General features: G+C 34.1%; 2 protein-coding genes and 1 non-coding gene across 3 annotated transcripts in view; 2 read left to right on the top strand and 1 right to left on the bottom strand.

Annotated features, from left to right (window-relative positions):
* The first annotated feature begins 2,687 nt into the window (after positions 1–2,687).
* GNPNAT1 (glucosamine-phosphate N-acetyltransferase 1) lies at positions 2,688–7,445 on the top strand. The gene is made up of 5 exons (XM_007445995.1): positions 2,688–2,841; positions 3,841–3,903; positions 5,416–5,543; positions 5,996–6,048; positions 7,298–7,445. The coding sequence occupies exons 1-5, from the start codon at positions 2,688–2,690 to the stop codon at positions 7,443–7,445; spliced, it is 546 nt and encodes a 181-aa protein (XP_007446057.1).
* A 5,371-nt stretch (positions 7,446–12,816) lies between these two features.
* Positions 12,817–23,741, bottom strand: part of STYX (serine/threonine/tyrosine interacting protein) — a 35,131-nt gene continuing 24,206 nt past the window's right edge. The window contains exons 10-11 of the mRNA XM_007445959.1: positions 16,275–16,368; positions 12,817–13,785 (exon numbers count right to left, since the gene is read on the bottom strand). Coding sequence (XP_007446021.1) covers positions 13,712–13,785; positions 16,275–16,368 — 168 coding nt within the window. The 3' untranslated portion in view covers positions 12,817–13,711. The remainder of the gene's footprint in view (positions 13,786–16,274; positions 16,369–23,741) is intronic.
* TRNAG-CCC (transfer RNA glycine (anticodon CCC)) lies at positions 15,022–15,094 on the top strand. The gene has a single exon. It is a non-coding gene; the product is annotated as a tRNA-Gly (tRNA).

Raw genomic sequence — 23,741 nt, 5'->3', positions numbered from 1 at the left:
CCCCCCCCCCCCCCAGCCATTTTTATGCTTCATATGTTTTTCATTCTTTCTATCATTGTATCTTATTTAAGTCTCAGTTTTATTAGACCACACCTAATAAGAACCTGACCATTTCTGAATGTTCAAAAGAGAGGAAAATACCGTAATTGATCATTTTTCAATAGCATGAAAAACACTATTTTTTTAAACATCTTTATTGGAGTATAATTGCTTTACAATGGTGTGTTAAGTTTCTGCTTTATAACAAAGTGAATCAGTTATACATATACATATATCCCCATCTCTTCCCTCTTGAATCTCCCTCCCTCCCACCCTCCCTATCCCACCGCTCTAGGTGGTCACAAAACACCGAGCTGATCTCCCTGTGCTATGCACCTGCTTCCCACTAGCTAGCTATTTTACATTTGGTAGTGTATATATGTCCATGCCACTCTCTCACTTTGTTCCAGCTTACCCTTCCCCCTCCCCGTATCCTCAAGTCCATTCTCTAGTAGGTCTGCATCTTTATTCCCGTCTTGTCCCTAGGTTCATGACCTTTTTTTTTTGTTTTTTAGATTCCATACATATGTGTTAGCATACAGTATTTGTTTTTCTTTCTGACTTACTTCACTCTGTATGACACTCTAGGTCCATCCACCTCACTACAAATAACTCAATTTCGTTTCTTTTTATGGCTGAGTAATATTCCATTGTACGCATGTGCCACATCTTCTTTATCCATTTATCTGTTGATGGACACTTAGTTTGCTTCCATGTACTGGCTATTGTAAATAGAGCTGCAGTGAACAATGTGGTACATGACTCTTTTTGAATTATGGTTTTCTCAGGGTACATGCCCAGTAGTGGTATTGCTGGGTCGTATGGTAGTTCTAGTTTTAGTTTTTTATGGAACCTCCATACTGTTCTTCATAGTGGCTGTATCAGTTCACATTCCCACCAGCAGTGCAAGAGTGTTCCCTTTTCTCCACACCCTCTCCAGCATTTATTGTTTCTAGATTTTTTGATGATGGCCATTCTGACCGGTGTGAGGTATCTCATTGTAGTTTTGACTTGCATTTCTCTAATGATTAATGATGTTGAGCATTCTTTCATGTGTTTGTTGGCAATCTGTATGTCTGTTTAGGGCTTCTGCCCATTTTTGGATTGGGTTGTTTTTTTGATATTGAGCTGCATGAGCTGCTTGTAAATTTTGGAGATTAATCCTTTGTCAGTTGCTTCATTTGCAAATATTTTCTCCCATTATGAGGGTTCTTTTCCTCTTGTTTCTGGTTTCCTTTGCTGTGCAAAAGGTTTTAAGTTTCATTAGGTACCATTTGTTTATTTTTGTTTTTATTTCCATTTCTCTAGGAGGTGGGTCAAAAAGGATCTTGCTGTGATTTATGTCATAGAGTGTTCTGCCTATGTTTTCCTCTAAGAGTTTGATAGTTTCTGGCCTTACATTTAGGTCTTTAATCAATTTTTTTATGGTTTCCTTTTCTGTGCAAAAGCTTTGAAGTTTCATTAGGTCCCATTTGTTTATTTTTGTTTTTATTTCCATTTCTCTAGGAGGTGGGTCAAAAAGGATCTTGCTGTGATTTATGTCATAGAGTGTTCTGCCTGTGTTTTCGTCTAAGAGTTTGATAGCATCTGGCCTTACATTTAGGTCTTTAATCCATTTTGAGTTTATTTTTGTGTATGGTGTTAGGGAGTGTTCTAAGTTCATTCTTTTACATGTAGCTGTCCAGTTTTCCCAGCACCACTTATTGAAGAGGCTGTCTTTTCTCCATTGTATATTCTTGCCTCCTTTATCAAAGATAAGGTGACCATATATGCGTGGGTTTATCTCTGGGCTTTCTATCCTGTTCCATTGATCTATATTTCTGTTTTTGTGACACTGGCTATTCGTAAGCTGCTTAGATGCAGCTGAGAAACTTACAAATTTTTAGAAAGACTGCTGAGAAAGGAAAATCCAGTAGATAGTCTTGGTGTGAATCTATCATAGCTGAGACCAAATATTCCAGTGAATGCAGAGAATTTTCTGTTCATGGTTAATAATTTTTTAAAAAGTTACACGCCCAGTAAGTCTTCTTTAGTGTCAGGTAAAACTGATGAGTTACTCCTTAGTCCAATAATAAAATTCAATAATGTAAAAAAAAAAAAGAGCAAGCTCCTGAAAAGTCAGCTATTCACAGTGCTACACTAGTAGCACTGACCCAGAGGAAAAAATGCTTTAAAGGTCCTATTAGAAAATGGAGTTTTCAAGTGTAAAACTTCTAAATTTAGTCACTTGTTTTCTGCCTGATAGAATGTGAGTTTTCTATAGAGCTCTAGCTGTGGCATTTGATGTTAGAGTCAGGATAGACTAAAATAAAATATCTTGCATACTTGTTAAAGAATTTTTCTAACTGCATTAATTTTTATTAAGAAATTGACATTCTTGGGCTTCCCTGGTGGCGCAGTGGTTGAGAGTCCACCTGCCGATGCAGGGGACACGGGTTTGTGCCGCGGAGCGGCTGGGCCTGTGAGCCATGGCTGCTGGGTCTGCGCGTCCGGAGCCTGTGCTCCGCAATGGGAGAGGCCACAGGGGTGAGAGGCCCGCATATCGCAAAAAAAAAAAAAAAAGAAATTGACGTTCTTGACAATCAATAATTTTCTATTAAACAAAATGGCTTAACATTTAAAATTTTATTTTAGACCTTACTGCAAAGATGAAACCTGATGAAACGCCTATGTTTGACCCAAGTCTACTCAAAGAAGTGGATTGGAGTCAGAATACAGCTACATTTTCTCCAGCTATTTCCCCAACACATCCTGGAGAAGGTTTGGTTTTGAGGCCTCTTTGTACTGCTGATTTAAATAGAGGTATGTACTCAGTTTACAAATTCTGGTTAGACTTATAGTTAGCATTCTGTGTTCTCCACAAACACGATGATGATGCCTATAATTTTTAAAAATACTATTGGACTTTTATTCTTTGTGCTTAAATTTTAAAGTGACTAACTCAATTCCAATGGGTACAGACCAGATGTTACTGTATTACAGTACTGTATTACAGTATTTCAAATGACTTAAGTACAACAGTGTTTCTTCCTAATTAAGCAGCCAAAAAGGGGAAATTATCTTGTATAATGACACACAAGGAAGAATCTTCTCTAAGAAGCTGGATGGGGAATGAGGATAAAGATAATTTGCCTTGGATGTTGCAAAAGGTCTTGTCTACATGTATTCTTTTTTTTAACATCTAAATTCTCCAAAATGATTTCCTTAAATTTCAGTAATCAAAAATCAACTTTTTACAGTTTTCTTCTTGGTAGAAATCTTAAGAAACTATTATATTTTGGTCAAATTAATTATTGGGTGTATAGAAGTTAAGATTCTCAACATTCTATGCTATTCACATTAATTTAAAGTAACATTAATAAGATTAATCAGGAATCTTTAAAAACTGTAGTCTCAATGTTATTTATATTTTATTTTACAAATAGTATCATATTTGGTCATAATGAGAATCTTGCATTTTTAAGTAAAACCAAAGCACATATTTGGGAAAATTCGGCATCCCTTGTGTTGAATATAATGCAAATTACATTGAAAACTGTACATGCTGGTTCTGTAAATATTGAGTATTAAGGCCAGCACTATTCCAAAAATGTTATGCAGGCAAAAACATTGGTAAAACCTATTACTATTTGTTTTATGTAGTGATAATAGAAAGAATAATGGGTTTCAGTTTAATCTTTTAAAATAGTCCATTACATAAAGTTTTGAAAAAATAATTGCTCACCATCTTGACACATTACTTCTTTTGATATATATTTCATTTGCTGTTCTCATCACTTGAAATCTGTTTTGCAAAACTAGGTTTTTTTAAGGTACTAGGTCAGCTGACAGAGACTGGAGTTGTCAACCCGGAACAATTTATGAGTAAGTCCTACAGTCTCTTTTTCCTGAAGGAAAAGAAATAAAGGGAAACAAGATTTTATTTTTGTTTAGAGCTCTGTTCAGTGTCTACTTGTGGTTTTGTTCAAATAGCTCGAAATTATTCAAATAACAAATTAGCTATTTTCTTATTTAAATGTTTAATGTAGCTGAACTGTTTTAGAATCCAAATATAGCAACTACCATGTTTTACAAAATACCTGGCTACTTTTAGATAATTACTGTAGCACAGAGCCTGTGTGGCAGCCTTAGAGATTTTTTATTGTAGTGTTTACCTTTCATGTGGTTAGGTCATTTCACAGAAATTTCATCACCCAATCAAAAATGTAAGAAAATATGTTCTAAATTTATTTTTTGGTTCATTTATATTGAATTTTAAGGTTGGCAGGTATCTTTTAGTTCATCCCTCCCCCTTTTTAATACATATGAGAGGATGGAAATTAAAAGAGAGGTCAAATGACTTACCCAAGATCACAGGTAGTTATTAGTAACAAAAGAACTACAACCTTCCTGACTCCATCCAATGCTCTTAACAGTGTCTTCCTATTTTCTTCATTTCCTTCAATAGGTAATTTTATTTTGTACTCTATATGACCTTCCTGAGATGAAGATTATTATTTCCTGATTCTCATTGTTTCTTTTCCTTCATTGAATTTATTTCTTCCCACTCCAGACCCATTACTAGAACAAGACTGTGGAAATAAACAGCATGTTGAGACTGTTAGGCTCAGTTTTTATTCTTGAATTATTCTTTGCAGGCGTTATCAGATTAGATGAAAAATCATGTTATTTCATCAATATAAGTACTAAAAGTCAATTTGAGGGGAAGATATTTATTCCACTTTTGCTCCTGTTTGCTATGTGGCTTTGGGAAAAGCTGGGAAATGAAGACTTCTTTCTTTATCTACTTCACAAGGTGCTTTCAAAGCAAACAAAAATGATGATTCTATTTCTAAAACAGGTCATGTAATCATGGAACACTTGAGAGCACAAAGGGAAAATTGAAAACTACTTTGTCAAGTTATTTTAAAATCAAAAGACTAAAAATTAAAGAATGGAGACACATAAACTTGCTTATTAAAATTTGCAAAGAGTTTTGTTCTGTGTGAATATCTGTTAAGTGAAAACGTTAAAGGAATCAATTTAAAGTTAACTAGTAATGAAGATATAAAAGTTTCCATTCACTAATCACAGAAATGGCAACATGTACAATTTATTTGTATTTTAAGTGCTGTTCATCTAAAATAGCTATATTAGTCTTACTTTACTTTGCTAGAAGATTTTTTTAAATGTATGGACTATGTTCCAGTTGATATTGATTGCTGATATTTCAACTACTTGGTCATTTTTAATAATTGATATTTTCTTTAAAATTACTGTGGTAAAATAGCTATAAATATTTAATAATATTTATTGAAGTAAGCTAATTCTAGTATTTTTCTGGCACCTAATAAAGTTTAATGTCTGCCACATAACACTATTTTCCAATTTCCACAGAATCTTTTGAGCACATGAAGAAATCTGGGGATTATTATGTTACAGTTGTGGAAGATGTAACTTTAGGACAGATAGTTGCTACAGCAACTCTGATAATAGAACATAAATTCATCCATTCCTGTGCTAAGGTATGTGTTCATATTAATGCTTATGGGTAAAATGGATATGTGTTTTCTAGCAAAATCGACTTTGAGTTACCATTAGACAAGTCTGTTTTCCCATTGCTTTTTATTGTAAAATGAGAGAGCTAAATATTGGCTAGAATAAAAGTTTTGCTTCTTAGAAATCACTTAGTCAATTTCCCATTGTCTTCTAAGAGTTATGAGGAAGAAAATGTGTTAATAATATGAATTGTTTGCTAAAAATTGTTCTGTAAGGTGTTAGAATTGGTATAGACAAAGAGAAATCAAGTCAGCATTGTGGAATTTGGCAGTAATGTTTGGAATCTCTAATGCTAATTTTTATTCAAAAACAATACTTTGAATATACTACATTAACACAAATTCCCATCAGTTTCCCAGTGGTAAAGGGTTCAGAATAATATATTCTGTTCTAATTGTGACACTTCTAATGCCTGTAGATTTCCTTCACTCCTCATGACTCACATGAAATAGTAAAGAAAACAAAACCTAGGTAATCCAATGAGAATATGATAGAAAACACTTGGAGTTATTCTGTGAAGTATGAATTTTGGTGTGGTTTCTGTACTAGAAATTAGTAAACTGTATTTGGATGTCTGAAATAAATTGCAATTAAGCAAGGAGTAGGATGATTCCCAGACTGGGGTCCAAACCCGTGTCCCCTGCATCGGCAGGCGGACTCTCAACCACTGCGCCACCAGGGAAGCCCCAGTAGTACTCTTACAGTAGTAGGAAACAGAAACTTTTGGTGAGCCAAGTAATTTGTCCGTTTCTCCGTCATATTTAAAAACAAAGGAAATGTTCTCAGTTACGAAGTTTTAGAAGCATGTACTGAAACAGCCTTCAGTGTGTAATCCTGTATACATTTATCTAAATCTTTTAAAGTAAGTTTCATAGGTTTATTGCTTATTTATAAAACAGAACTTACTTTTTAGTATTATCCCTTCTGAGTTTTAAGGAATTCACTCAGTAAATATTAAGCACCTGCTATATGCCAGATACTATTCAAGGTATTTGGTATACATCAGTGAATGAAAGAGACCAATTTCTAGTACTTCTAGTCCATGTAACTTAGTCATGCCTTTTATAATTGTGTAACTTCAATCAAGAGGTTCTGTCTTCAGAATAAGATTTTTTAATCTATACAACATGAGAAAACCCTTCAGGTAAATTTCTGTAGATCTTTCCTAGTTTTTATAAAGATGTATACATTTTTGCTTTGTTTACACTTCATATTAATTAGACCAATCCAGAGTTAACCTAATACATTCTTTCACAAATATTTAAATAACTTTAAAAATGATAAAGAACAAAGCAATTATTTACCCATTTTATGTTGGCTATTCCTAAATAGTTTGAATAGATCTAGAGAAAGAGATTAATTTTGGCCATATTTTTTAAAAGGTTTCTAGTCTTTGGTGTTAACATTAATGTTAAAACCTATTTTTAAAGAAGGTTTAGGGTGAGTTCAGGGTTTAGGATAATATTTGTTCTATTTATTAATGGGCTGGAGATTACTAAAGTATATTTGAAACAAAATCAAATGCTTTGGGTGATTTAAATGTTTAACCACTTACAATTTGAATTTTTAAATGAATATAGTGGGAAGGGCCATGATCTAATAAACCTATTTGTAATACAAACTTGAAGTTTTATGTGATATTCACTCACATTGTTACTAAAATCCATTTTTATTAACAAATGCTCTATGCCTTGCCTACCTTTTTTTCCTTTAATTTCAGGTTATTATCAACCCTTACTTTGCTAAGCAAGAAACTGAACTGTTACAAGATTACCCTTGAATGTCTACCACAAAACGCTGGTTTCTATAAAAAGTTTGGATATACAGTATCTGAAGAAAACTACATGTGTCAGAGGTTTCTAAAGTAAAACCTTTTAAGAAAGACATCTGTCAAAGGAGCTGATGCAACAAGGCTACACTCTCTTCCTAGAGTTAAAATATTTTGTTGCTGCAACCCAGTGACCTCCATAAATACTGGATTGAAAAAAACACTGTAATACAAGTATAATGACATTTAGAAGATTACTTTGGGCTGGTGAGACATGCTGAGTTTAGATTACAGATGAAATTGTTAAGGGGATGATTTTTAACCAAAGGAGTATATTTTTAACTTGAATCTTTTCTTGCATTGTATTTTTCTAAAGTTCGGCTTTATTTCTTAGTAGTCAGTATAGGTAGTAAGAAGTTATATGTCTGCTATCTGTACTGCTCATTAAAAAAAAAAAGCATACAGGGAATAAGGCTGTTTCTTATCACATTCATAAAATTAATATTTTTTTCAAAGAAGTATATCTAAATACCACTTAGGGGTGTATCATTTCACATATATTACGTGAAACTGGATGTTAGACATATTATAACTAAATGTAGTTCAGTCCAACATTTGCTGATCCTAATACTATACTGGCAAACCTGGTAAGCCTTTAAAATAAGGAGAAATGAAAATTAACTTCTTATAAAATGTGACAATTTAAATGTACATCTAAAAGTTGATATAATTCTAATGTAGCTGAAGTACCACCTGTCTTATATGTGAAATATAATAATTATTTGTTTAAAATATCTAAGAGAAATATAAGGTACTTTTAAACAGTGAACTAGTAAATCCTGGCATATTATGTATTTCTAAGCTGATTTCTCATTTTTCCAGGGGTGTCCGAGACTCTCTTCTGAGTAACATTTTTATGAAAATGGATTACAAAATTGAGTGGAGTATTTTAAAATGTATCATACTGCATTTATTACATTCTTAAAATGTTGATGGAAGCTTTTCTATTTAATGTGATTATAATGGTACTATTCTGGTCACTATCCTATTTTGATTTTATTTATTTTAATTATTTTTTTAAGTTGAAATAAGAATTAGATACTTCACTACTGGTTCGAATCTTTTACATTTCATGTTACATTAAACCTGTTCACATGAATAGTCTTTTGTTAGAATCTGAATGTTTTCTGTGCTTTTCTTGAGCTGTCTATTGAATTATTAGGTCAAGTCATGGTTCATAAAATCTTAGTTTTGTGTACCTTTTGTAAAAGGAGCTTAGAAAGTAAAGATCACCTGTTTCTCATCCCTTTGATTCACACCTACCTCAACTAGATTTCAGATTTCCCTCCATGCAGTAAAGCTAAAGTCGGCTTTCTAAAACAACAGAAATTCTTCATCAACAGAGGGTGTACTACTCACCTGCTGATGATATAGGCAGATGAATTGATCTGTCCCTAGTGAAAGCAACAAAGCTAATTTTTGCTTTTTTAGGAGTCCTATAACCTTGGTAACACAGCTTTACTAGGTACAATCTGGTAATTTAAAACCTCTGTTAACAAATAAACCTAATAGGGACTTCCCTGGTGGTCCAGTGGTTAAGATTCTGCGCTCCCACTGCAGGGGGGCTATGGGTTCGATCCCTGGTTTGGGGAACTAAGATCCCGCATGCTGTGCTGCGTGGCCAGGAAAAAAACACCACCAAAAAATACCCTAATAAAAGGCAAAATTAAATGCTTTATTTCATTTCTTACCACTGAACAATCTGAAGTAAAACTATAAGGTGGCTATTTCAATAAATCCCTTTAAATAGTGTTCTTAAGGTCTTATCTTAAATCCCCCCTACAGGAAACAGAGTTGTAGGTAAGGTGTAATACATAAAAATTGTGTCATTGAGGAAACTGATGATCTGTATTTAGCTTTAGTTAACCAGAGAAATTTGATTTTTTTAAGCCATCTTGTGGGTAAAATTGAGTATGAAAAAAACTGCATAGAACATTTCAATATATACATTTTTGGGCATTGTTTACTTTTGAAAAGGTATAACGAAGTGGCAATTGTGATTTTTATTTTGCTCCATGTATTTTATGTATTTGTATTTCACTGACTCTCAAGCACTTTTTTTTCTTTTTACATGTAACATTTGGAAATCTGGATGCATTTTATGATCAGTGGCTTGTCTTAGTTTATTCAGCAATATTTTTTTGCCTTTTAGTAGGATCAAAAAGATGGTGTAGTGATGCTAATGAGGATGTCTTAGATTTGATGAAGAATATTATGTTGGTAGGCTAACAAGGGGAAAACTAAAAGCAAAAAGTATTTTTAATGAGCTGGAAGCTGTTCTATGGATGTGGCCTTACCCTTTCCTTCAGTCACAAATTTCCTCACTTTCAACTCCAAACTTGTTCAACTAATTGTTTAAAATATACTTGAGCTGGGGCTTCCCTGGTGGCGCAGTGGTTGAGAGTCTACCTGCCGATGCAGGGGACACGGGTTCGTGCCCCGGTCCGGGAAGACCCCACATGCCACAGAGTGGCTAGGCCTGTGAGCTATGGGCGCTAAGCCTGCGCGTCTGGAGCCTGTGCTCCGCAACGGGAGAGGCCACAACAGTGAGAGGCCCGCGTAACCCCCCGCCCCACAAAAAATATATATATTTGAGCTGAAACTTGGGCCTTCCCTGTACTGACCATAATTTTTATGTCTGACCACAATGTTTTAGAAAATACTCTTAAGTGCTTCTCAATATCCAATGTTCATTCATCCTTCTTAATCTGTGTGGGACTAAAATTGGGTTACTTTTACCTAGAAGACGACAATCTAAGTAAAGAGGTTCTGAGGCATAAGCAGTATAAATGAGCTTTTCAATCTTTTTGAGGTATAATGGCACACCAGTTTTAATACAACCACCAATCTTCACAAAATAATTTTAATACTTTGTGCCTGAGCTAGCAGCATCTTGCACTGTGACATTCCTATACATACATAAGCATTTGATCCAAGTACAGATGTTAAAAGCAGAGTAACTTAAGCAATTGTCTATACAAAGGTAAATAGACACTGTAGGTTATTTTTCTTTGTGAATCATTTTTGCTGCATAGTAAATTGCAATTACATGTCAGTATAATGTTACTGATCTACAAAATACACTTTGAACTGTGAGGTATGGCAACTCCCTATGAGAGAGAGCTAGCATGTAAACCTGAATATTTTGAGTGTTTTTTTTTTTTAGCTGCCATGGATGGATAAGACAAAAAAAAATCCAGCATTCAAAGACCCTAGGAACTTATTTTTCTAATCAATAAAAAAAAAAAAACTTTTAGTAATTTTCAGCTATTTCCTATCATTTACTTATTGGAGCACTGATGAATGGACAAAATAAATATTGAGGTGAAGCTAAGTTTGTTATGGAATTATGGATTAAACAGTTATCTGAAAAAAAGAAGTCTGCCAGGTAACTGCTCATTTACTTTACATCAAGTTGAGATTTTGATATATATCTCTATATATGCATCCCAACTTTATAATTCAAGATTGCAGTTAAATACTTCTAATTCATTTAAATTACCATGGTAATAAGACAATTATAAACCTTATATTTTCTTTAAAAGGTCATGCTTAACCTTTTCTGACATTACTTCTATACTCAGATGAAGCACAAAATCCTCCCAAAACAAATAGTCTGCTCTGAAAGTTAGGTGGTTGTGAGTTGGTAGCAAAAGGTATCATGGTTTAATACTTCCACCACAGAAGTAGATACAAATAAACAAAGGTAACTGCTGTTTAAACATCTGATAAGAAATTAACAGGAACCAATGGACTGAAATTACAAGGTAAGAATACTGCCATTCCAGTTTGAATATTTTCAATATTCAAGTTTCATACTTTCAAAATGGACAATAAAGCAGTTCTCCTATGTTTGATGCAGTATCATTTTAAATTCTGTGCCCAGGTTAATGTTTAAAATTGGGTCCTGGGTCACTCATACATTATTCAAATATTCTAGAAAATAAATCATGATTGGTTAAATGTACTGTAGTTAGCTATCACAAAACATCAGTGGAAACAGAGGAATTATAGAAATGCAACCAAACAAAAGAACAGGAAGAGCTACCAAAAGAACTAGTTGAACACTGGGTGGAAGAATGAAACCAAGATAAAACAAACTTGCAGTATTCTTACAGAAAGAATAAACTTTTTGTCCATATTAATTTGTACTCAAGAAGATGACAGTCCTTTTTTCTAGTGTTTGTGAGAGTCTTTAATATACAGTGCTGGGCAGGCACTTTAGTGCCAACGTAAAAATTACAGTGGTTAGAAAAAGTGGAAAATTACCAACTGCAAATTAATAACCAAACCTGTACTCTTGGCCAGACTACTAGAGAGGATATGTGTATTTAAGAAATTAATTTAGAAAATCTTAACTGCCTCATTTTTAAAACCTAAATGGACTATTACGAAGATTCTTTTAAGCCGTTTTTGTGGAATGAAGCATCACAGATTATTAGTTTGCAAAAGAGATCTTTGCTGACCTAACCAATAGTGATCTATATACAGGAAAGTTGTATTATCTGGCACTTCACCAGCTGGAATTTCTGAACACTCAATGCAAATCTTGACTATACTAGACCACCACACCCAATGACCTAATCACACAACAGAATACAAGACTACAATGGGATTGACAATATGCTGTTATTTTAGGGTGGTAAAATAAGGAAGGGAAGGGAAATAAGAAGAGGAATACCACCTGGGGCAGCAGAATTAACGCTTAATTAACAAAGCAGTTTTGATTCACTGCCACTCTCCTGCTATGCTGGATAAAAAAGCTTTTACTGTATTATTACACGTTAGGGAGGAAAGCGAAGTAGGTAACTTGCTACCTTACAAGTCCCATCAGTAAAGCACCTCAAGAGAGGACTGAGAAAAGTGAGATACAAAGGAGTTTTGTTTGCGCTACCCTAAATCACCAACTATAAAAAGTTAAAAACACTCCTCTCCTCCCCAACATCATACTTAAAATAGCAAAAATGTTTTTCTTAGAACAATTTTTATATGTATAAATAAAAACATGGAGAACCTAGGATCCATAAAGTGACTTTGCTAATGCAAATTATGGGGGAAATTTGGATTAACGCAATGCCAAGAACTGATTACAACACTAATGTATAATACACTGAAGTCTCCCACAATCGCTTTTCCCCAATAAATGGATCCTCAAAGAAAAGCATTCCTCTGAGCCAGAACAATCTCACAGAATCATTAAGACAACATAAAAATGGAGTAAATGCTCCATATTCCAAATAATTTAATAAGGTTTCTTCAAGCCTTAAGACTTTCAGTTTGAACTAATTTATGGTTTAAAAAAAAAATGAAAGAAAAACGTTCAAAACTTTTCACTGTTCTACGTACTAATTTAGAGGACGTGAGGATTTATTTTTTATATTTTCTAATGAGGCAAGGCACTTTTCTTTTTTGGGCTTTGTTTAGGAAAAAAATAGTGCTACACTGGTTTATTATATTCTATTTAGAACCATTTTGGACAAAGAAAAAACAGGCTACACAACTCAAAAGAACAAACACAACATTTGGCTTTTACGAATGCTAAAGGAAAGTCACTTGAGTTTAAAACTCCTTGTTTTTGAGCGTCTGGTATTATAAAGCGAAACATTTTCCTTTGTTCATTAAACTTTGTTTTCTATAGGATAAAATTAGGAAGGTAGTAGGAAAAGAAGCAATACTTGGATCATGTTAAAGTAAGGACAGATGGCTAATGTCATGATTTAAAGATTATTAAGATGGGATCAAGAAGTTTAAAAAAACTAGAAGATAATTAAGCTATTGAATTATATTAAAAAGAAATGTGGCAGATTCCTGCATTTGTTAATGTTTCTGTAAGAGGCTCCATCATAAAATTGAACTGTAAAATTATTTTTAAAATGTAATACGTAAAACAAAATGAATTTTTAGCAAACTTTAGGAAATTTTTTTGTTATAAATTACCCAGATTTTATAAACAAGTCTCCCCTAACTTGCATTTTGTTTAAAGTAACAACTTTATATCATACAAATAAATTTCAAGTATGAAAAGTGCATTATTGCAATAATACCTCTTTGCAAGTCCAAAATTCTTGGTTTATAATAAAACTGTAAAGAATTAAAAAAAAAAAAGGAATAAAACCATCAGTGCCATCTATTGCAGAAGTCCGACATCTTAAAATGTTGCTGAACAAGTTGCAGAGAAACACGTCTGGAAGCAACATATAATTGAAAAGAAACTACTTGTGTCTTTACCATTTTACATTATTACTGTCTGTAGTATTTTCTCCTTCCCAAATGGAAATTCAGATCCTCTATACTGTTGCTCTTGAATCAGCCATTCTGTGCAGTTGCCACTTGCATGTTTCCAAAATCATCTTCTTCTTCATGTGTTCTCTTCAAACTGCCTAAAAGTTATTGCATGAACATAACATATAATGGGAACTTAAATAAATTCATTCATTAGAATGTTACAACTAGCAAAAGCTTCATTTTTCATGAAGTGTTACCATATATATGACTATGAAAATTCTATGACTGAATTTTTAGTAAACTGTTGTAAATTCTTTAGTTATAAACAACCCAAAGAACTTTATATCTTCATGACATTTTCCCTCTTAAGAATTAAATATTAAGGTATTTTATATAATGAACATTAATTTTTAAAATAGTTTGAAAATAGAATTTTTAAAGGTATAACGGTTCATAATTGTTTGGTTACTGAGTTTGTTTTTTAGGCTCCATAAACATGTGACTTAGGACACTGTACATTTGTACAATTTTATTTTGTAGATGTAATTATCCTTTTGCTTCCACAGATGCTGCCAAAAATATTTTTTCCACTGAAACTATGATTTTATTACCAACAAGTCTAGAGTTGGGAGAAAGGAAGCATGTAGCAGATAAGAGATTTTCTTTTATCTACTCTTCACATCAGAGTCTGCTAGTACAGAAATTTCCCACACAGAATCAGAGCTATCCCCATATGCCCAACAGTTATAATCAAGAAATTTGAGTCTCAATGGAGGAAAACTTTAGGGAACAACTGAACTGGTAGATGGTTTGCTGTGTTATCTGCCTAAGAATCTCATGACCTTAAATTTATGCCCTAAAGGTTGTGCTAAATCATGGTAATAATGTTAATACAGACGGTGGATTCCAACAGAAAACTAATGTTTCACTCTAAGATTAAAATTAAGGATAGAAATATAGTATTGATGGAATAGAGAAGAAAATATGCTAGCCATAAGTCTAAATACAGTGGTTGTAACAGTTTCAGATGCAGTGTTGCACCTGCATTCTACGAAGGGAGGTAAGAGACATAGGTAACTAATACAAGGCAGAAAGTGAGGAGGTACAGATAAAGGTCTATGGCAGTTTTGAATAGAGATTAGAGGAACAGTAAGTTAATCATCATGTTTTCTTGAGGCAATGACATCTGAACCAAGTTTTTATAGATAGAGAGACTGAAGGTGATGCTTTCTAGGTGGAGAACAGAAGACACGCACAGGAAACCATTAGTAGTCCCATTTTCTGGAGTACATATATAGAGGTACAGTGAGAGATACAAATAAAGATCAAAAGGGCCTTTAATTACTATCTATGATGTGTTTTCTTCAGTAGAAATTATGCTAATGGAGACTTCCCTGGTGGTCCAGTGGTTAAGACTCCACACTCCCAATGCTGGGGGCCTGGGTTCGATCCCTGGTCAGGGAACTAGATCCCACATGCATGCCGTAACTAAGAGCTCGCACGCCACAACTAAGGAGCCCGCGAGCCGCAACTAAGGAGCCCACCTGCTGCAACTACAACCTGGGGCAACCAAATAAATAAATAAATAAGTAAATATTTAAAAAAATTATGCCAATGAAGACTTTTATACAGGAAGAATATCACTATTAGAACTATCTTTCATGAAAATAAGTCTGGCCACAATGTACAGAACAGACTTAAATAACAAGAGTTGGAATAGGAGGCCAATATGGACCTGAACTTGACCGAAATTAAGGGTACTATAAAAGAGGGAGGGAATTCTAGGTACTGAGGAAACAGACCATCCCATTCTGGAAAATGATTAGATAGAAGTTGCAAAGAGTCAATGACAACTGGGGAGTTGAGCCTGAAGGATAGGTATATATAGTATTATCACTAAGAAGTGCAATATAGTACTGGACTTGTGGAGCAGCCAGTGTTAAATTTCCAGGTACAACACTAACCAGGTATGTAACCTGTTTCTCCTAACTTACAAGGTTGTAGGTTCAAATAAGACTGAAAGGAATTCTGGGAGAGAAAAACCATAAACTAAAAAAATTCCACGAATGCTCTAATAAAAAGAAAGGAGACAAAAAAGGGTAGCAAGGTCTTGGAGAGGATGGCAAAAGTTAGGATTTTGAGAGCATACCTGGATCATTAACTTTTAAAATGTGGGAGGGGACACTGCAATAGGGAAAGGAGAAAGGATTCAAATACTTACGGCAAGAGAAAAACTGAGGTAGCTTACATTTAGTCACCCTGCTTTTACTTACTAACCACCTTTCATTTTTAATAAGATCACCTAAGTGTATTTAGGGCCTCATCTCCAGACCCCTCTTATTATTTTAATCTTTGCAACACAGTTATACTGCTTAAAGATTTAAAACTCAACAAAGTAGAAATCTGATCTTCCAACCAACACGTTCTAATTAACTAGTGGTGTACACACAGAAGCTCAATATAATACATATTTAATTATAAATTTAAAATGTGAAATTATCTTAATTCAATAGTCCATCCAAAAATTTTCTAAACAATTTAAATTGTTCAGTGTAATTTGTTAATGAGCAAAAGATGCTTCTCTTCTATTCTTCACTACCATCATCTTTCTTCCCAAATTTCTCCAAAATGAAAAAATTCTTACCTGTGGTGCCAGAATGAACAGATAACGACCTTTCTATCTGAAGTGGCGACATCATCTGTATTGTTAATTTCGCTAGGTAGATGGCTTCATATTCCTAGAAAAGATTTTAATTAACTTGAACATACATTTAAATTCTTAGATACCCAAAACAAAACAAAATTTAAAAAGTGGTTAATACATACATTATTGGTATTCTTAGTTTATACTGAAAACTCTGGTGCCATATTGCTGTAAGAGAAAGGCTTAAAATTCCTATCTTATAATTTCACGATTATTGATGAGGCTATAAATCAAGTCAAGCAAATAGCTTGCACTAAGGCACTGTACACTGAACTGCCAGTCAGTATGTATTCTCTGCCACCGGGCATAAGCTATATGATCTCTGACTTTATCTGTTAAAACACATACATACCCCCAAAACCCAAACTGGCAATCTCATAGAATGATTATAAGAATAAAAAGAAATAAAATATTTTAAAAAATCAGATTAATATATGGCATTTAATTGATTCAAGTATATATTTGGTTCTAATTCCTTAAAATCAATAGTCCTCTACTTCCAGTTAAAGATGGAGTAATAAAGGCGTTCCTATCCCTCTCTCCTTTCTGAAAACAAGAAATAGAGAACTCCTCATTCGAAGAAACTAGGAAACATCCATAACCCTGAATATGAGAAGAATGAAGAGAAAAGTAAGGAATTAATTATCAAATAAGTCAGGATATTGGCTACCTTTATGATGGGAGAAAGAGAATTATGATTAGAAAGAGGCCTCAAGAGGGCTTTTAGGATTCTGGCAAACGTTCAATTTCTTTACCTGGATGGCAGTTACATGGATGTTCATTCGCACTTTATGCATTTTTATATATGTGTATTATATTTCACAATAACATTAAAAAAAATGGAACCAGACTAAGCTATGCACAAAAGACGCCTGACTGCGGATATCAGACAGAGTGGGTACAGCTGACAAACCTAACAAGCCCTTGCCTAGTATAACACAGCCAGGAAGTGTGCCTGGGCTGTGGGAGGAGGAAGGGCATATTAAGGAAAATGTGAACATCCACACCTGGCATTTCTGCAAGACGCAAGCGACATGGAGGAGAAACTGGGTTGCATGTTGCCAAGCATCTGCTGATCTTGGTCAGCTGAAAGTAAAGGCTAAACCATTGATTCTCAAGCCTAGCTATACCTGAGAATCATCTGAGGAGCCTTAAAACCTGTAGGTATATAGTTAACTCCTCTCTTCTCCCCCCAGAGATTCTCATTTAACTGGTATGGGTAATGTTCCCCAGGTGATTCTAATGTGCATGCACTGTTTATCAATCTAATCAAGAAGAACCTGTGACAAAAGGGGCTCTTTTTTTCCCACTCGCTAAGTAGAGTCATACCACTGGAGAAAAGTGTTGGTGAGAAAGTCTTCCAAGACAACTGGGAAAATTTAAGCTGCCTACCTTTCCCCACCACTCCCCTGGTCCCTTTCCCACAACTTTATTGTTGGGCAAATAGCTTATCTAAGAAGAATGTCTCCAGTTCAAAGATGACCAATATCAAAAAGGAACCAATGTACGTCTTATGTAAAGATGTTTGCAAGGGAAAGAAAAGCAACATTATAACCAAAAGTCTATATATAAAGAACACTGCATGAAAACTACACCATGGAGCAGGTGAAAATTATAATTCTCCATGAAATCAATGATAATACGGCATTTCTGAAACGAGTTCAAAGAAGAGATAAAAGGATTCATGGAAGAAATAGGACAATAAAAGAGATGACTATGCCATTTCCTACCATTTCAGAAAACAAACAGAACGCCCCTCTTAATCTTAGTTTCCCTTCCAACTACTGTTTCATTTCTGTTTTCCCCTTCTAAGCATAATTCCTGGAATTATCTATTCTTGCTGTTCACATTCCTCTCTTCCCATTGTGCTTTCAACTCTGAGCAATTATGCTTATCTTCCCCCTTCCACAAAAATTGTCAAGGGCACCAATGACATCATGTTCCTAACCTAATGTCAATTCTCAGCCCTTAACTTATTTAACCTGTTATCAGCCTTTGAAACAGAGGGTCATTCCCCACTCTTCTAACACCTGCTTCACTTGACTTCCCAAACACCAGACCATCCTGATTTTCTTCCTCACTCACTGGCCACTCTTCTCAGCCTCCTCTGCTGATTCCCCATCTCCACAATCTCTACATGCTGGGAACACATTAAGGTTCTGTTTTTGAAATCCTTCTCTATCCACACTCACTTCTCTAGTGATCTCATCCAGTTTCAAAGCTTTCAATAGCATCTATATATTGATAACCCCTAGAAATACAGTTCTTTCTCATGAAATCCAGGCTTATATGTATACCTGCCCACTATCTAATAGCTCTCTCAACCTTGACATGACCAAAACCGACTCTTCATTTTACTCCCTTCAAATTTCATGCAGTTTCTCCCATACAAGCAAGTAGCAGTTCCTCTTCCAGTGTTCAGGCTACAAGGCTTAAATTCATCCCAATCTCTCTTCACATCCAATCCATCAGCAAATTCCGTCAGCTCTACTGTCAAATAAATCCAGCATCTGATCTCTTCTCACCTCTCCCCCTGCAACCACTTTGATTCAAACCAGCACTCTCCTGACTCCATCACTGCAACAGCCTCTTAACTCGAGCACCTGCTTCTACCCAAACCCCAACAAACCCCTACAGTATTTACACAGTATACTATATTCAACACAGCAGCAGGCAATCTGAAGTTGTTCCTTCACTTAAAATAAAAGCCAAAGGCCTTACTTATAATGGCCTACAAACACCTGTCATGTGGCCCCTTACCTCCCAGCTTTAATCTCCTACCATTATTTGCTTACTCTGTTGCAGCCACACTGACCTTCTTGCACTTCTCGAAAATACTATGCATACTCCCATCTCAAGGCACTTGCACGTATATTCCTGCTACCTAGAATGCCTTCCCCCCAATATCAGCACAGCTTGTTCTCCTAATTTCTCCAGGTCTCTGCTCAAATATCACTTTTGCAATAAGGTCTTTTCTGATCACCGTTTAAAAATGCAATTCATGTCACATCTCCTTATGGCCTTATTTCTCCCTCCCTTACCTTTCTCTGTGACCCATTACTATCTGACCTTCTACATTTTACTTTGTTTACTGTTTAATTCTCTCATTTGAATAGGTTTCATGAGGTCAGAGATTTCTGTCTATTTTTTTCTCTGCTTTACTGTCATTGCCTAGAACAATGCCAAAAAAACATTTGAAACAATGACGTATGGGAAAGGGAGGAAAAGCTTGAGAAAAATCAAGCCAAGAGAAAAGAACAAAGTTGAAAATAATTACAGAGAAAATGGCAGACATGGAAGAAAAAGGGAACCAACATAAAATATGTCTCTGGGAGAAAAAACCAGGCAAATGAAACAGAACAACAAAAACAGAAGCCAAATACATAGTAGAAGAAAACTTTCTGAAATAAGGGAAGGTGTGAATCTGTAAGTGCTAAGGGCATACTAAGACTGAGAAGTTAATATAGAACAATCAACAAGATATACCTTGACAAAGCATCCTATGTTCATCCAGACAACACCTCTTCCTCCCAATCAAGTCTTTTAAGGGGGAAAAATTTTAAATTAGGCTCCCCTCAGCCTTCTCTGGAACAATATTCAATGTCAGGTCTGTGTACAAATCCATAAGGGAAAAAGTATTAAACAAAAAATTTTTATCTAGTTAACTGTCATTCAAACATAAGAGCAACAGAAAAATATTTTCCAAAATGCCACGACTTAGGGAATATAGTTTCCAAGAACTCTTCTTGAAAATAATGCTCAAAGACAAACTCCAGTAGTTGAATAAAGAAGCGAGAATCCTATTTAAATGTAGAACTAAGGATGAACAACTAGAAAATGCGGTTATAGGATAGAATATAAATATTATAATCTGTAACAATGTAGAAAGAGTATAATCTTTTTTTTAAAAAAAGGAGGTGGCAGGACAATATAACAGGAGGTAGTTTAAGTAGATGATCTTATATTGCTAAGTAACAAGAGGTATAATATTTAAATATTTTTAAAGGTATAAGAGGTAACTCCTAGAAGAACTAAGACTAATAACAAAACAGGTAGTGGAGGGGAAGGAGGAAAGAAGTAGCGGTATATAAATTTTTATCTTTTATAGTGGAAATCAACTGATAGTTATTTAAAAGTGATAACTCAAGAAACATATTTATATACTATAAAGTTACAATTGTGCCCATTAGAACTAAAAACAATAAACTTAAAAATTATCAAAAGAATACAAACATACAAAAAATTCATGAACTATAGTGAAAAGTTTTAAAAAGATGCATTTAAAAGAGAAAGCGTGACATAAAATAAAATGACACAAAAGTATATATCATTTTTAGTGCAAGAAAGTGGGATAAATTCACCTATTAAAGAAAGATACTGATAACAAATCAAATAGCAAAATCCAGCCATAGACCATATATAGGAAATGCATCTAAAACAAAGTGATTTAGAAAGGTGGAAAGAAAAGTAATGCAGAAACTCACAAGGCAAATGCAAACAATATTACACAAGGTTAATTTCAAAGTAAAATAACTGAATGGAGGAATAATGAATATATAACTACAATGAAGATCTAACTTGAATTTTATCTACCAAATAACACAGTACCAAAATTGGCAAAGAAACTAGAAGAACTAAAGAAAAAGTAAATAGAAACATAATAAAGTAAAGGAGTTTCAAATCACCTCTCAGCCCAAGACAGACGAACCAAACAAATACTATCAGCCCTCTATGCACGGATGCAGAACCCACAGATACAGAGGACTGACTGTACTATGCCATTTTATATAAGATTTGGAATTCACGGGGTGGTGGGGGCGGGGGTGTCCTGAAACCAATCCCCTACGGATACTGAGGGACGACTGTATATTGAGCTTTATGCCCTGAAAACAGAGAATACATCTTCTTTTCAAGTGCCCAGGAGAGTCCTAATAACAACTGTATATTAGGCCATGAAGAAAACATTAAAAAATTCAAGAAGTAAATAGTATTAGAAATGAACAAAAACAGAAAATAAACCTTGTCACCTATATAGTTTTTTTTTTAAAAAAAACCTCTCAAACAAATGTTAAGTAAAAAATAAAAAGTGAAATCACAGAATATCAAGCTATAACAATAATAAAAATATTGCATAACAGAATCTATGTACGATATGTAGAATATGGCTAAAGCAATGCTAAGAGGATAATTCATAGTCTTGAATTCTTGAAAGAATGAAAAACTAAGCTTTCAACTCAGGAAATTCACTAAAGAATAACAGCAGCAGCAGCATGAACAACAAAAACCTAAGGAAAGCAGAAAGCAAGCAGAAATTCAAATACAAAGAAGTTATATAAACTAACCAGATCAAGGAAAAAAGAAAGCACAGATACACAAAACTGAAAAAAGAATGGAAAAATATTTTCCTCAATTTTATCTCAAATCCTATGAAATGAATGATTATATAGGAGATTATGAAACCATCCAAAGTGACCTGAGGAGTATATAAAAATCAGACATAACCTACCAAATGAAGAAAAGCTGTCCAAGAATTGGTCCACCCTCGAAATATACAAATGAATGAAATAATGAATAACTGAATTAAATTAAAAAATCAAGGTCCAATGATTTCACAGGTACCATATATCAGAACACCAAGAAGCCCGTAACTCCAATCTAATTTACATTGTTCTAGAGCACATAAAGAGAAAGCAAGTTTCCATTTTAAAAATGAGAATCACATGATAAACATCCAAACCAGAAGACGGTAGTATAGAAAAAAATTACAAACCAATATCACTTATTCAACTAATTCCAAAATCTTAAAAAAAATACTGACAAATAGAATCTAGCAACACATTCATGCAACATAGCGTACCATAACCAAGTGAGATCCATTTGTGAACCAAAATGATGATTCAAAATTAAGAAATCTAGCATAATGTGATCCAATAATTCAACTCACCATATTAATGGCTTAAAGGAGTAAAACTACAGTCATTCCATAAAAAAAAAATTTTTTTAAGCTAAAACTCAACATCTATTCCTGGTAAAAACTCTTTACATAGGCACAGATGAATACATACACACACACACACACACACACACACACACACACACACACACACACAGTGCAATACTAGAAGCACTGACATTGAAATCAAGAATAAAGTACAAGTACTATACCACTATTACTTATCGTGGTTCTGATACAATGACCATCCAATGAGAAAGAAAAGAAAATTAGAAAAGTTGCAAAATTATTATGATTTGGAGATGAAAATCTAAGACAACTAGAAAATTTTTCAGAATTGTTTAGAGTTTAATAAGGTTGCCAACTGAAAACAACAAAAATCAATAGCTTTCCTATATATAAGTAAGCAATTAGAAAACATACTGAAGGAAAAAAACATTTTATTTATAATGGGAATAAAAGAAAATAGGAATAAATTTCATAAGAAATGCATATATTCTATATAAAGAAAACTTTAAAACACTAAAAGACATAGAAATTGACTTGAATAAATGGAACATACTCTTAGAGAGGAACATACTGAGAAAAATTTAAAGGTGTCAATTCCTTCTGAACTATGAATGTAGAGATAATGTTATTAAAAACAACTACAGGACTCTTTCCAGTAAAGTTCACACCAAAAAATAAGTGTTAAGAACATAGCAGGAAAATTCCAGAAAAAACATTAATGAGGGGATCTTGATTAAATTACTTGATATAAGTAACATAAATTACTTACATAATATTATAGTATTTAAAATTGTTTGATACAAGTGCAGCAATAAGCAGATCAATGGAACAAAATACAAGGTCAGAAACAGACTCAAGTATAGATCAGAATTTGGTATATAATAAAAATGGTATTTCAAATCAGTTGGATAAAGACAGATTTTCTAAATATACAGAGTCCTTACAAGCCAATGAGAAAAAGACCAACAACCTGATAGAAAAATAGGCAAATCATAAGGAGTTGCCACTTTTACCACCATGATAACAATGATCAAGTAGTTTCATAAAACACTTTCACTATTGGTATTGATTAGGTATGGGTAAACAGGTACCCCTTGTTTCCTGAAGCCTTTTTAGAGGCCATTTGGCAACATCAAATTTCAAATGCCCTCTGACCCAGCAATTCTACTCTGATCAATTATCACACAGGTGCATTCACACATGTAAACAAAGATGTACCTACCAGGATATTCTTTCCAATGTTGTTTAAAATCATGAAAGGCTGGAAACAATCTAAAGGTCCATGTATAAGCAATTGATCATATAAAACTGCGATACATACATACATCTATGTACATATACACATAAAAATATTATGCAGGGGCTTCCCTGGTGGCGCAGTGCTTGAGGGTCCGCCTGCCGATGCAGGAGGCGCGGGTTCGTGCCCCGTTTCGGGAGGATCCCAC

This window comes from Lipotes vexillifer, unplaced genomic scaffold (assembly GCF_000442215.2).
Source record: "Lipotes vexillifer unplaced genomic scaffold, Lipotes_vexillifer_v1.1 scaffold43, whole genome shotgun sequence".
Lineage (NCBI taxonomy): Eukaryota > Metazoa > Chordata > Mammalia > Artiodactyla > Lipotidae > Lipotes > Lipotes vexillifer.
The sequence above is the reverse complement of the archived record's forward strand: the minus strand, read 5'-3'. Positions and strand labels throughout refer to the sequence as shown.